The sequence below is a fragment of the Argiope bruennichi genome, chromosome 4, assembly GCF_947563725.1.
Source record: "Argiope bruennichi chromosome 4, qqArgBrue1.1, whole genome shotgun sequence".
In the NCBI taxonomy this organism is placed as follows: Eukaryota; Metazoa; Arthropoda; class Arachnida; order Araneae; family Araneidae; genus Argiope; species Argiope bruennichi.
Window position 1 is genome coordinate 98,541,853 of NC_079154.1, and position 13,640 is coordinate 98,555,492.

At 27.3% G+C, this 13,640-nt stretch overlaps 1 protein-coding gene across 1 annotated transcript in view; it reads right to left on the reverse strand.

Annotated features, from left to right (window-relative positions):
* Nucleotides 1-264: 264 nt before the first annotated feature.
* The window catches only part of LOC129966382 (synaptogenesis protein syg-2-like), a 176,216-nt gene continuing 162,840 nt past the window's right edge, over nt 265-13,640 (reverse strand). The window contains exons 10-11 of the mRNA XM_056080805.1: nt 2,899-2,973; nt 265-765 (exon numbers count right to left, since the gene is read on the reverse strand). Of these exons, the coding sequence (XP_055936780.1) occupies nt 722-765; nt 2,899-2,973 (119 nt within the window). The 3' untranslated portion in view covers nt 265-721. The remainder of the gene's footprint in view (nt 766-2,898; nt 2,974-13,640) is intronic.

Here is a 13,640-nt window from a genome sequence, read left to right on the forward strand (position 1 = left end):
TTTATTTTAATTGTTGAAATAAAAATATTTTTAAAACTTCATTCGCAGTTTTATACTCTTCCTTCTTTATCTATTTTTTAAAAATTTCATTTTCAAGAGAATGCCTCATATGGAGAATATTATGTAAATTATAAAGAATATTTTTGGAAGAAAGCAATTTTAAAATAAAAAGAAGAATGAATAAAAATATCAAACAAGAATGAAAAAAATCTTAAATTCTTTGTTAGATTAATAATTAATGATCTCTACAGAATAAAACTCCAGAAAATGCACATCCTACGTTTAAGTATTCTATACTACATGCGAACAATAGATTACTACATATGTTTATAAGGGAAATACATACATACATATATTTACATTTATTCAAATATTATACAAACAAATATGGTAATATATAGGTGGAGATTTCTTAGCAGTAACATTAGTGCAGCCATTATGTGTGATTATTGATATGAATGTCATTGATTAATTATAAATATTACAAAAAAATGTTTGATAAATGATAAATCATGATTGCATTAACTGCAATATAATGACAATCATTTCAAATGAAATCAGTTTCTCGAATAGTTTGGTCTTCAAACTTTTTACAATCATTAATTTTATGACATATGTCTGTTTTTCCACATTAATGACACAAATGGAAGTAGATCTTACATTAGCAACACATCAAGCAACTATCAATATAACACATATCGGGGACAATAATGAGTTTTTCTCAAATGCAAGGAGTGCGTTTTTCATACCCTTCAGGCATTCTATCTATAAAAGAAAAAAAAACGTATAATATAAAACATTTCACATTTTTATAATAAACATTTTTACAACTAATCATCAGTAACAAAGGTAAAATAATTCAAAGGAATAATTTCAAAATAGCATCATATTTTATTAAAAATTAAACGATTAAAATTAATATGGAAAATTTTACGACCTTCGTTTTTAATGATCATATTATTTTGATTGAAATCTTTAAAAAAACCAGATCCATTTCCTTTTAGGAAATGCAAGCATTCTTATTCTACCGGGAGAAAGCATATAGGTTATTACATTAAAAACAATTAGAAAAATGAAAATTGTAATATGTCAATGTTGGCTTACATTTTAATTCAGCAAAAATACAAAATGATAATATCAACAAATTATTAATGATTCATTGTAAACTAAAATAAATAAGTAAATAATATACCGTCAAATATAGATTTTTTTAAAGTTTTACATGCTATTCTCATGTTTTAACAACATGCGATATATTCCTATTTGGCTTGTGCCTCAAATGTTTGTATTCACTATGTGTGAAATGTTTGTGTTGTGAAACGTTTGTACTTAAAAACTACTCTTTCATTGTCTTACTATATGAAATTTTAAAAGAACAAAAACATTATTTCTATAATAATAAAATTAAAATAAATTTATAATAACACATTACCTAATTAAAAATAACAACTATTCCAAGCATCAAAAAATTATATATGATTTATTATTTGTTAAAATGAATTCAAAACTATTTCTTTAAACAAACAATAATGTTGGTATTTATTCTAAATTTCATTTGATTTAGATAAGAATTGTGTGCTTAATCATACAAATGTAATTATTTTAAATTGTTTTGAGGCATAGGATAAGATTTATGCCGCCTTCCAAATTAAACTAATTGCACAAAGTGAAATAAATTAAATTAAAAGCTTTTTTATCAGAGGTTTTATACATCCTGGAGGAAGAATTTCAACCCTAGTTCCTAGAAAAAGCATTTAACTAAAAAAAATGCATACAACTGAACTGAATTTTTTCACAGAAAACGAATCTTTAAAATTTAGTGTTTTCTATTTAAGATAAAGCTTAACTATCATTTCACAAAAATGCAAATGAAGGATTTCAGCAGTTGTAGAAAACGTAACTTTCTTGTTGCATTAAAGGGTGTCCCAAAATTAACGCAATATTTGGATTTGACACCATTCGTACAAAAAAAAATGGTAATTCTAATATAAAAACCATTTAATAGCTGATAGCTTAGAGTTAATAAAAATAGATCGTTACACAATAGAAAAATGTGTTTTCATTGTTGAACAATATTTCAAATATAAAAAAAGTCTGACGGCCACAGGTCGAAAATTTGAAAATTGGGTCCTAGATCGTGTGATTTACATCATCAGATTTCTTTTATCGGGTTATTTGAAGTGATGATGATGATGATGATGATGTTGTGTCCGTGTTACTATCGAAAGAGGGGTGCAATAGCTTCTGAGCACCCGAAAGCAGAAATTTGACTTCGAGCTCATATGAAGTTGACACTCACACACTAGCTTGCACAACCCCTTTTTATAGCAGGGGGGGGGGTCTCTTTCATATACCTCATAGATAAAACACAGGATAAGAGCAACCATGCCCGAACCAGGACTCGAGATCACGGGGAAGACGTACTGCCCCTAGGGCAGGACGCCGGCATTATTTGAAGTCAAAGATATATATATGCCAACAAGCTTAGAAGAACGCGTACATTGAAGGAGGAAATTCAGCGCTGCAGGCCATATTTATAAAAAATGGTTCTGGAAAATTTCGGCAAAAGGGTATTATGTGCCATCCAAAGCATTTGCCCAATGTGTTAGTTCATACATAACCCTATTCTATGTTTTTTACGATTCAATAAAACTATAACAATTAAAAAAAAAACTGTGTTATTTATTTAATCCAAATCTTGCGTTGGCATCTCATTCTAATTGTCTGACTCTCCATTTTTACTAACCCTAAACTGTCGGCTTTCAAATGAGTTCAATAGGGTTGCCAAACATTTATTGTACGAATGGTGGCAAATTCAAATCTTGCATTAATTGCAGGACACCGTTTTTTCAACCCCACTATATCTACTATAAATGGTTCAGCATGCAATGTATTTACCTATGTAATTTTTGTTACTTTTCATCCCCTTGGAAAAGCTTTTCTTAAAGTGAATTTGCTTTGGTATTTCTTTACCTGAAGAAAAGAAAAAAAAATCTTACATATAAAACTTCATTAATTGTGGCATATAAAAGGAATTAGAATATACTTTAATGTTAAAGTTTATCAAAAAATTAAATAACTTATTATCAAGAACTTCATATGCATATTTATTTACTCTGCTCTTTAGAAGACACCTAGAAATGTGGAAGACTACTTTCTGAACATGTAAAAATAAAATAATCATGAAATAATATTAAAACTTTTGTTTTGTAATCAAACGGAAAAAAAACATTCATTTTTTTGTAAATTAAATGTTAGAATAGCTTCAAAAATAAATTTTATTACTGAATTTCAATCAAATAAAAACTAATTTTGCATCCAACATTCATGTTTGAACACTTAAATAAAATACCTTACTTTATGATTCAAAAATCGAAAGGCCTTTAGACTTGAAATATAAAAGTAACAAAATATATTTTTAATAATTTAAATAAAGTGTCGATTCTAAATTATGAAACAATTTTACATACAAAATTTTTAGCATTGAATTAATGGTATAGGATTTCTTTTAATCAATAAATAGTAAATATCAATCCTAATGGTGAGAATAAAGTTTATTCTAATCAAGGATGTCTAATCCAAGTGAAATGTCATTCCTATAATCAGCACTTTAGTATCTAACGAGTCTTCGATAATGACTCTTCTCTTAAATTTCGACCCAAAATATACATGCTAAACTAGACATGCATATATTACATATGAACAATTTTAAAGCAAAATCAAATGCACTACATTAACTCAATTAAATATTTGTAAATATTGTAATAAATATTCACAAAACCCGACTGTCCTTTAATGACAGAATAAGATGTTTGGAATATAAAAAGATTTCCCTCCACAATAACAAGATTCGTTACACATTTTGTTGGAAAATTGCGACATGAATAGGTAGCATAGTAATGTAATAGTTTGTTTTTATGTCATTACATGTATTGGTAGTCTGATATTTATTTAAAAAAAAAAAAATTACCGGTATCCCTATATATCATTCCACGCTAACAGAGTATTTCAGCTTAAAATTTCTTTTATAAATGCCCATTTTCATTCTCCTGTCAAACTTTAATCGTGTGATTATCTTATATTGTTGAATGCTAACGAATAAGGATTCTACTTAATATCAATGAATTTCATAAGACGCTTGTATGTAAAATAAATTTTTCAGAAACTGTGAGGAAAGAGATGAAATGGCAATTATGTTTCTAAACACGATGAAGTATTGGGACATTTCTCAGAATGGTTTGTATACAGAATGAACATAACAAGTATAAGACTATTACTTTAATTTCTGTGGTACTTAAAAATGCGATGCTTAACAATATTTTATTCAGTGTTTCATGGATCGGAAGTTATGCATAAGAGATTTAATTTAAAATTATTCAACAAATATTTCTAAAGAATCAATTGATCGCCATTGATGGCAGCAATTTTAAAATAATATCGATAGAATGAATTTGTTTATCTGGCAAATATTGAAACTTCGAGCTAGTCATATTTATCAACATTTAAATAGAATACAGATCTCAAATGTATACTACAGAAGTTCTTTCTAAATTAAGAAATGTATTTTAAATGAAATAATTTTTTAGTTTGTACAAGATACATAAAAAGGAAATCAATAATACTAATGAAGTGAGAAATCGCATACAAGAAAGTATGCAATGTAATCATGAATATTTGCATTATTGTAAGATCTATTATTATATTATTACTAAAATATTTTTTTTAAATAATCAAAGACAGAGAAGAATTAATCTACAAAGATATTTCAAAACACATTCTTAAATAATTTATTTAAAATTTGTTTTTAATATCTATATCAGGCTATTGAATTAAAAGTGAAAGTGCTAATAGTAGTAAATAAAAAAAGCTAACAGGAAACAGCAAGTCTTTAGCTGTACTAACAATAAAGATGATATATGTATTGGTGCTATAAAGGTCAAACCATTTGTTAGAAAGATATACATTTTTAAGGGTTTTAATATACGCCTCGGAGTATTTTTTTATAATCTAATGACCAACAAAGTATTTTTAAAAAATTCATTTATGAAAAACATTAAAAACATGATATATTAATAGCTTGATGCCTGTTAACCTTATCGTGTATATTTTTTACAGAGTCACGGGTAATTTATTATTTAATTACAAGCTGCCTTTTACAATGCCGTTACTTCATTTTTTTACTTCTTATGTAAACAGAGCAAATTATACAGAGACCTTTTCTGTATTAGATTTAAAGAGTGAAAGAAAATAACATGATTAAACGCTTAACGACAGGATCAAATTTTCATCGTAGTATTAAAAAGTATTTATCGAAATTGCGTAAAAAATATTTTAATGATATTAAATTCGAAAAAATAATAAACGATGAATAAATTGGAATCGTCAAAAATATATTTTCAGTTTTAAAAATAATGTGAAAATTCGTTTTCTTCAATGATATTTTCGGAAGCTACTGTAGAGAAACTCGAAAATTTCTCTTAATTTTAATTCTAATTAATTTTTTTAATGTATCATTCCGAAATTCTTATTTCGAATCTGAGCAATGTTTGGACAAAATTTCGTAACTCAATTTTTCAGCAATTTGGCCTATACAACTACTAATACAAACGCCTAAAAACATGCCAAAAATTCTTCTTTTCTATGTGTGAAATTAAAGAGACGAATACATCATATGAAACAATACAACAAGATAATATCTCTAGAATCTTAGAATTAAAAGAATATGCAAGATCATTTCAAAGTAATACTGATTTCTGTATTTAAGAATCGAGTTTACTTTTTCCATTCGTTAATAATTATTTTTTACTTTTCCATGTATTCAACTCTTTTTATATGTATATTCACTAATGGATAAAAAGGAATTATGCTTTTTGTAAATGAGTTTGATTAATGTGTGGTTTCGAAATTTTATGAAAGTTAATTTTAGGACAAATTTGGCGAAAGTATAGATCTGAAATTTCACAACACAATAACTGGAGGCCATTTTATTCCTATAAATGTTATGCTACCAACTTCTCATACAGCGAATCCTTGATGAAATAACCACTCAAACCTGAGACCCGGCAATACCGATTCGAAGACTGTTTGATTGGGCCTCAGAATTCCTACTTAGTGAGTAGTTTACTCTCAGTTAACTGGAAATCATATAAGGTTTAACAGTTTGATAGTGAATGTCCCTTACAATTTAATATGAATCACAATTCAATTTATTGCTATTGCTTTAAAATTAATAAGCAGATGTTGAAAACCGTTATTGAGGGTATTATCTTCAAAAGGTATATTAAATTGTTGATGTATTACAGTGGAATGTGTAGCGTGATATAAATACTAAATATGAGTGAGTTTAGGATAAACATAGAAAAAAATTAAAAATTCCTCAAACAATAAAGTATTTGAATGAAATGCATATATTTATATTTTCAAAATAACTGGCCAAAACATGAATCAGCCTTTCAAATACAACCACTTTATCAATCTCATTTTTTTTATTTCATTTGAAAAATCATGACCATTAGATACATCATGAATGGTTATCTGTCCTCCACCGACCTTCATCCTCGAAAAAAATATCACAAAATTAAACTTTGATGTAGCTTTTGGCTATAGCAGCTGGACAGAATTTTCCAATTAATTTTTCTTCTTTACACGTCAAACTAATCAATCAGAATGCAGTTTGTTTATTAAACAATTGTAATTAATACAGTACCCTATTTTGTTGTAATAAGATGTAGTTCAACATAATCCGCTGCCATGATGGAGTTAATACTATAAGATCCAATTAGTATTTTATTAAATTTCTTATAGCTGTAATTAACAGAAAGAAAATTTGTCAATTTTTGAAATAACAGTTCAAAGATATAGTTTTTAATAAATCACTTTTTTATGAATTATTACTTGCAATATTGAATAGAGATACTTTTTGTGCATAACTTTCAAAATCCAAAGTTCCAGATATAAAAAAAGTAATGAATTTGTAATCACAAACAATTTGTCTATAGGTATAAAGAATCTCTATTGATAAAAGCAATTACTAGTTTGCAATGTATATTCAATAAAAATACAATCTATTCATTCATAATAAATCAGTTTCTTTTTGTTTAATTCGAACTTACAAGCTTTTCTAATTCTTATCCATAAAAAGCTGTTTCTATTTGTAAGAATATTTTGAATATAAAATTTTTCAAAAGGAATTTTCCAAATTTATTTTCTTTTATTATTTTTATTTAAATTAATATATGTTAATTGAACAAGGATAATTTGTAGAATAATCTTTCAGATAAGATATTCATAATTTTATTATAAATATTTATACCTAGCCTTTCTTGGAAGTTATTCTTGGTATTATTTCAATGGTAATAAACGTTATAAGAATGTAATTCTTTTTAAATGCTTATGAGACAAAAATTTAACACATTAGTAAATGAAAGTAAGTATCTCAATAAATAAAATTAGTTCTAGTTCAATGTTAATTACCTTTTTTCATCCTTATTAATAAAAAAAGTACGAAAAAATCTTTAATCAGCCATTACAATTTCCTTCATTATAAAATCAGCAATGTTACTTTAAAAAAAATTGCAATTAATCTACAAAAGTACTTTATTTATAACCGTGACTTTTGGATACTTAGATGCAGTATGAGCATGTAAATTTTGGTTTTGAGAAAGCTAAATGGAAATTTTTGAAACAATCTGTTAGTTTCAGGACAGTAGCAAATGTGCATGCTTATCATAAGACGTTAAAAAACATCTTTCAGGAACATTAACAAATTTTAATCAATTGTGTAATGCAATATAAATTTCCTTTTCTTAGAAATATGTCATTATTTTACATTTGTTGTTTCTGCACACTAATTAAAAAGTGCAGGTGCAATTTATAAACAAGAGATTTAGCCAATAGTAAAAAATTCCGAACACGTAATTGCTAAAAATAATCAGAACTTTTTACTCTCGAAGGTATATTTCGAAGTAAATAAAAACTCGATTTATGAATTTTTTTATATAAAACCCTGATTATTTTATCATAAATTAACCTCGTCTATTTAGAGCAATGCTCTCAACCTATATATGAAACAACTGAATTTTATCATCGAATTTTAATGTATTATCACCGTCATCGAACATTAATTGGCATCCACACCATTTTTAGAGAGAAAGCAAAATAAAAATGCTATTTAACCCTTTCTAAGGCCGTGGGAAGTATGCTTCCCACCAAATTTATCAATCTTTGTATGAAATTATGTAGTTTGGCATAAGTTCTGACAAATTTTTTTTAGTAAAACAGAAACTAAGATACTTCATTTCCTTATCTCAAACAAAATGATGTATCTTGATTTGTACTTAATTATTAATTAACCAAATTAATTAATTAATCAAATTAAATTTATCTAATAAGCTAAATGAAGTCCTTTTCTTATTCTAATTTCAAGCCTAAAAATATTTTAACATAATATGACTAGAAAAAAATGGCCCTTTAAAGGGTTAAGATATTGATATTAATTCAATCATTTTCAGTGATCACGATTTATGTAATGTCATTGATGTGTATAGATAACTATGAAGCATGATAAATTCAGTACGAATTTTGATACAGAAATCGTAAGGAGAGATTCCATTCTTAAAATTCTAAGTATTCTATGCTGCTTCAATATCAAGCAGTCACTGCATTGTGATTGCGAACATATATTATTCAAAATATTTGTGGTAATCTTATTCATTACCAACTATCTTCAGCAACCATTTGATTCACCAGGAATAATTGCGAACGTGAATCGAAACGAGTTTTGTCGTGGGATTTCATACTTCATTATTTGGCTTGAGCGAACAAATGACGACTATAACTGAAACATTATTTACAAAAAACTATCAACAATATTAAAAGGAAGAATAAAAATTATTAGATTAATAAAAAGAATATATAAAAATGTAATAAAAAAAAGGAATAGTGGACTGCGGACTTAATTCTAGCGAAAAACGTTGCTCATCTAAAGACATATTAGAGCAAATCAAAATGATAGTTCTTACTGGTTCTGATAGATTTTTTATATAGCGAAGTAGGAACTACAATTTGTATATAATATTCTCTCCTGAGCAGAAAGTATAAAACTGATATACAAAATCTAATATATAAAAATGAAATCATAATATAAGACTCCATTCTAGTCTTCGATGAAATTGTTTATGTGTGAATTTTAATGATTCTATTAGATAAGTATTGTTAGATTTCAAAATTTGATTGGAGTGGAACTTTTATTATTGTTGCAGGAAATCTTCCAGTATGAGGAGAAAGAAATTGATTACACTGGTTAATGGAATGCCTCCTTCCACAAGAAAATCCAAAATACAATTAGAAAAATACAGCCACAGAATAGTGATGTCTTTTATAATAATCAAGAGCAAAACAGGTAAGTAGAAAATAGTTATTCACCAACCGCTATAGAGATATACATCTCGAAATATAGCTAAAGTGCACATTCCAGTATCAACGTTTCAAACAAAGTATTCCTGTTAGTCTGTGTGTCACCCGTTATATAGCTTCAGTAACATGATTTAAAATTACCTTTATATTCTCTCCCATTAGACATACCTCCAAAATGTTTGCATTTTTAGTACCTTATTTTTATAGTCAAATGATTAATAAGATTAAGGAGCACGAACATAGTCAATTTTGAACGAATTTTTGTATATATATAGCTTTCTAAATATGCATTTAATTAATTGCACAGAAAAAATATTTTATTGTATTTCAAGAATCCCTTTACAACATTGGCAAAGTTCTATTCATTTGAGTAATCAGTTTTATTAAAGTCAACCTTTCATGTCATTTAAGATTGATTAAAAGTATATTTAGAACAGAAATATATTCAATATGACAAGTAAAATGTCGAATATTCACTAACTAATCAAAAGCCTGTCTCAAGCGGATATCGGCGACGAAAGAAAAACGGAAGAAAAGAAACAGAAAAAAAAAATAGAGAAAAAGAAAGATAATAAAATATTTGACAGAGATAGAAAATGATTTGAATTCATTGCAAAAATGGAAGAATTATAAAATAATTTTAAACATATTTTTAAATTATTAAAAGAAAGAGAAAAATTGAAAGAAAAAATCTTGAATTTTTAGATGATGCAATTATAATATTTTTATAAGTTATCAAGGAAAAAACATCCAAATTTTGTTTAATTAACCCGCATACATACACTCACATACATTTTCCTTTTTTATTTGTGGATGCGCATTCCAGTGTTTCCATAATGATTTTTCCGTCTTCCATTCTTATACATATTTCGCTTTTTTATTTTCCAACTTTCCATAATATTTATTAATGGTATTTAAAAGCATTCCTGTACTAAAGTGAAATTAATGAAATAAAAAAAATAGATGATTAAAGAAAAAGGAGCAGATAAAATTTGTAAACTGCTAATTAAAATGGGCTGTTTTGAATTTTCCTAATAATGACTTTTTAGATAAAAATACTTTTACATCCAATCTGTATTAATAATAGTAACAAAGTATTAAAATCAGAAAGTATAAAAGATTTTTTATAAAACAAAGTTTAAACCTTCTATTAAATAAGATTATATTTTCCATAAAAATTTAAAGTTAATGAATATTCATACATCAATGAAAAATGCAAAAAATATCGCAATTAGTGCATTTTAATTCTAAAAGCCTACATTTATGGAATGGAAGTTTAATTTAAATCAATTATTCATATGTTAAGTTTAATATAGTTTTATAGAGTAAAAAAAGGAATTCTCTATCTTAAAACTTCAATATATAGAAATCTCTCATATATTTTGTTTTAGATTTCTCAAATTTAAAAGAAAATAACACTTATTTCTTATACAATGCATGTTTAATTAAATCTTAGATTTCTTAAATTGTCTTACAAAATTTATATTAAAAATGAAGAAATAAAAATCATTCAAAAATTTGAATTGAAGAAAATCTGAAAGTTGTAAGCTTTCGAGTTCTATTAAAAATTCAACGAAAAGAAATGATTTAACTTGTTCTTTTAATTTTCTACTTGTGAATTCAAAAATTTTAAGCCAATTTTTTTGTTAATAGTAATTTTCAGATTTCAGTTAATTTTTGAAACAAAATTGTCAATAAAATGTTTCTTCTTGGTAGAAATTGTCTCAAACTATTCTATTATATCTTACAAAATCAAACATTCTACCACAAGTACCTCAAGACATGTATAGAAACATTCCTTTGAATTTAGTATTTTACGAGATATTGACGCTACCAAATGATGGTTTACAAATATTAAGTTAAGATACTAACTTATTTACTAAAAAATGGGTTACATCTTTTATGAGTAATAATTAAATAAAAATACGATATTTCAGAATTTTGTATGTATAATTTTTTGAGTTAAATAAATTATAAAATCCCCCTTGACGCAATAAAGTTCCAAAATATTTAAAGAAATGATAAAATATCTAAAACTTTGGAAGCAGAAACCACCTTGGGCTTAGATAAAAATGGAGCAAATAATACAAAAAAAAATGCAAAATCTGGTTATCTGTAAAATTGATAAAATTTGTTCAGTACAGAAATTGATATTCGGGTAAACCTTCATCATCAAGCAAACAATCGCAAATGCAAAGCAATGACTTTAAATAATGATATAAATGTTTTCTAATTTAATGATATAAATGTTTTCTTAATTTCTAAAACTTTTAAGTTTAAAAACTTATTTCTTTATACATATCAAAAGAGAAATTAATCAACGTGTCCAGCTAAGAAAGCTAAGCTATAGAAATAAAGGGATAAGGAATTCTAAATTAAATTTGAAAACTCATTGTGCCAGATGTTGCTTGTTTTCAATATTGTTACAAATTTTTTTCTTCTACAACAAATACCGCTAATCAATTGTAATAGCGCAGCACATTTAATTGCTATAGTTCAGCAGCTTCCTTGCTGTCTAATCCTCCAAGACCTCTACGTGTCGGCGACTCCGACTCTCACCACACACCGCCTTTTTTTACGATCCACACGACTTCTTCTCCAGCTTCAGATTGCCCATCTTTTATAGTTGCGGGAGGCGGGGCTAGAATCTTCAGACCAATCAGGGCGTAACTGGCTCGGGCTTAGTGGATGGATAGTGAAAGTTCTCGAACTTTCCAGTAGTATCCATTTAGTCACCAAACTCGCCAAATTCACCGCCAAGTCGCCAAATGGTCGCCAAGCTCTCAGGTCATTGACGTGGCAGCCGCTCAGCTCAGATCTTACAACGGTCTTTCTTACGGTGATACTAGCGTGATGGGAAGCAAATTACAAGTTTGTAACAATATTAAGGTCAATATGTGGCTCATTTCACTGCAAGTTTCCACAATCTCATCCATAAATATTTCCACTGAAACAACGGAAGAAGCATTGTGCTCCCAATTCATGGGATGCCATGAATTAACACCATTATTCTTAATACCACCTTTTTAGCTTCTTTTACCAGAATTATAAGAACAAACTTTTCCCCGAATTCAATGGATTCAGACGACGTCTGAAATTACCTAAATCCAATATTGTTCAGAGTTAAGTGACGAACAACAATCAATCAATTACTGTTCTTCACCTAACTCTGTCTCTATCTCATATCTAAATGTTACGGTAGAATTCCAACTATCCAAACTTTAGATATTCGAATTTCTCAAATGAAAAATAATCTCAAACCAAATCATCCCGAGTAAAAATCAATAAAGATAGATGAATAATTGACTTTATCCGATGTGTTGAAGAAAGGTAATTCAATATAGCATATGAGTATGCAAAATTTAAACATCGGTATTATAGTCATAAAATTAAAACGGTATTAGCAAATTATTTTTGAGGAAATAATATTTTTATCGTTAACTAACCGGGCATTTGATTATTAGGAGAAAGCTTTGTTTCAGTTAATCCGGATTATTGGAATTCTACTATAATTAGGCAAAATAGGATGGCATTTCCCGCCTTATAAAATACCTTCAGATTGTTACGAATCTGTAATATTGCTTCTCTGTGCATTTAATCTCACAGTCAGAAAGTATTTTGCTTTCATATTAAATGAATGCCGAATAAGTCAAAATTCAATGACTCCATTTTGGGGATTTCATTGAGCGACTTGGCGAAGAATATTTTAACTTTCGAGACAAGAACAGTCTCAAAAGTGTAGAAAGAAAAGAGTGATTGTTCAATAATTAGCCAAGCTAGGGATCCTTTTAGATTTTTCAATAACTACTAAGGGGGTGATTTATAATAGCGGTGGCTCACACTCTGTGGCACACGAGAACAGATATATTTTGGAAAGTTTAAATGCTTACTTTAGAGTTATTTTTAAACTTTATTAAAAATTAAATGCATTTTGATTTTTTTTCACTTTAATTTCAAGAAATTAGTACAGAATATACAAAGGCTTTAAAAATTCAAAATAATATTTGATTGATATCGAAATATAACATTCCGAGCGACCACATGTGTGATTAAAAGAGGCATGTACAAATTAATTCTGCTATTTTACAAAGCTTAACACTAGTACCTCCGGGATTTCGATTAAGCTTAAATGTCCTCCGGTGTCGTTTCAGCACCTCGACTAAAAATATATGTATGTAAAAAAAATTGTAATAATTAAATAATTGCAGGACTACTGTTCAATAGGG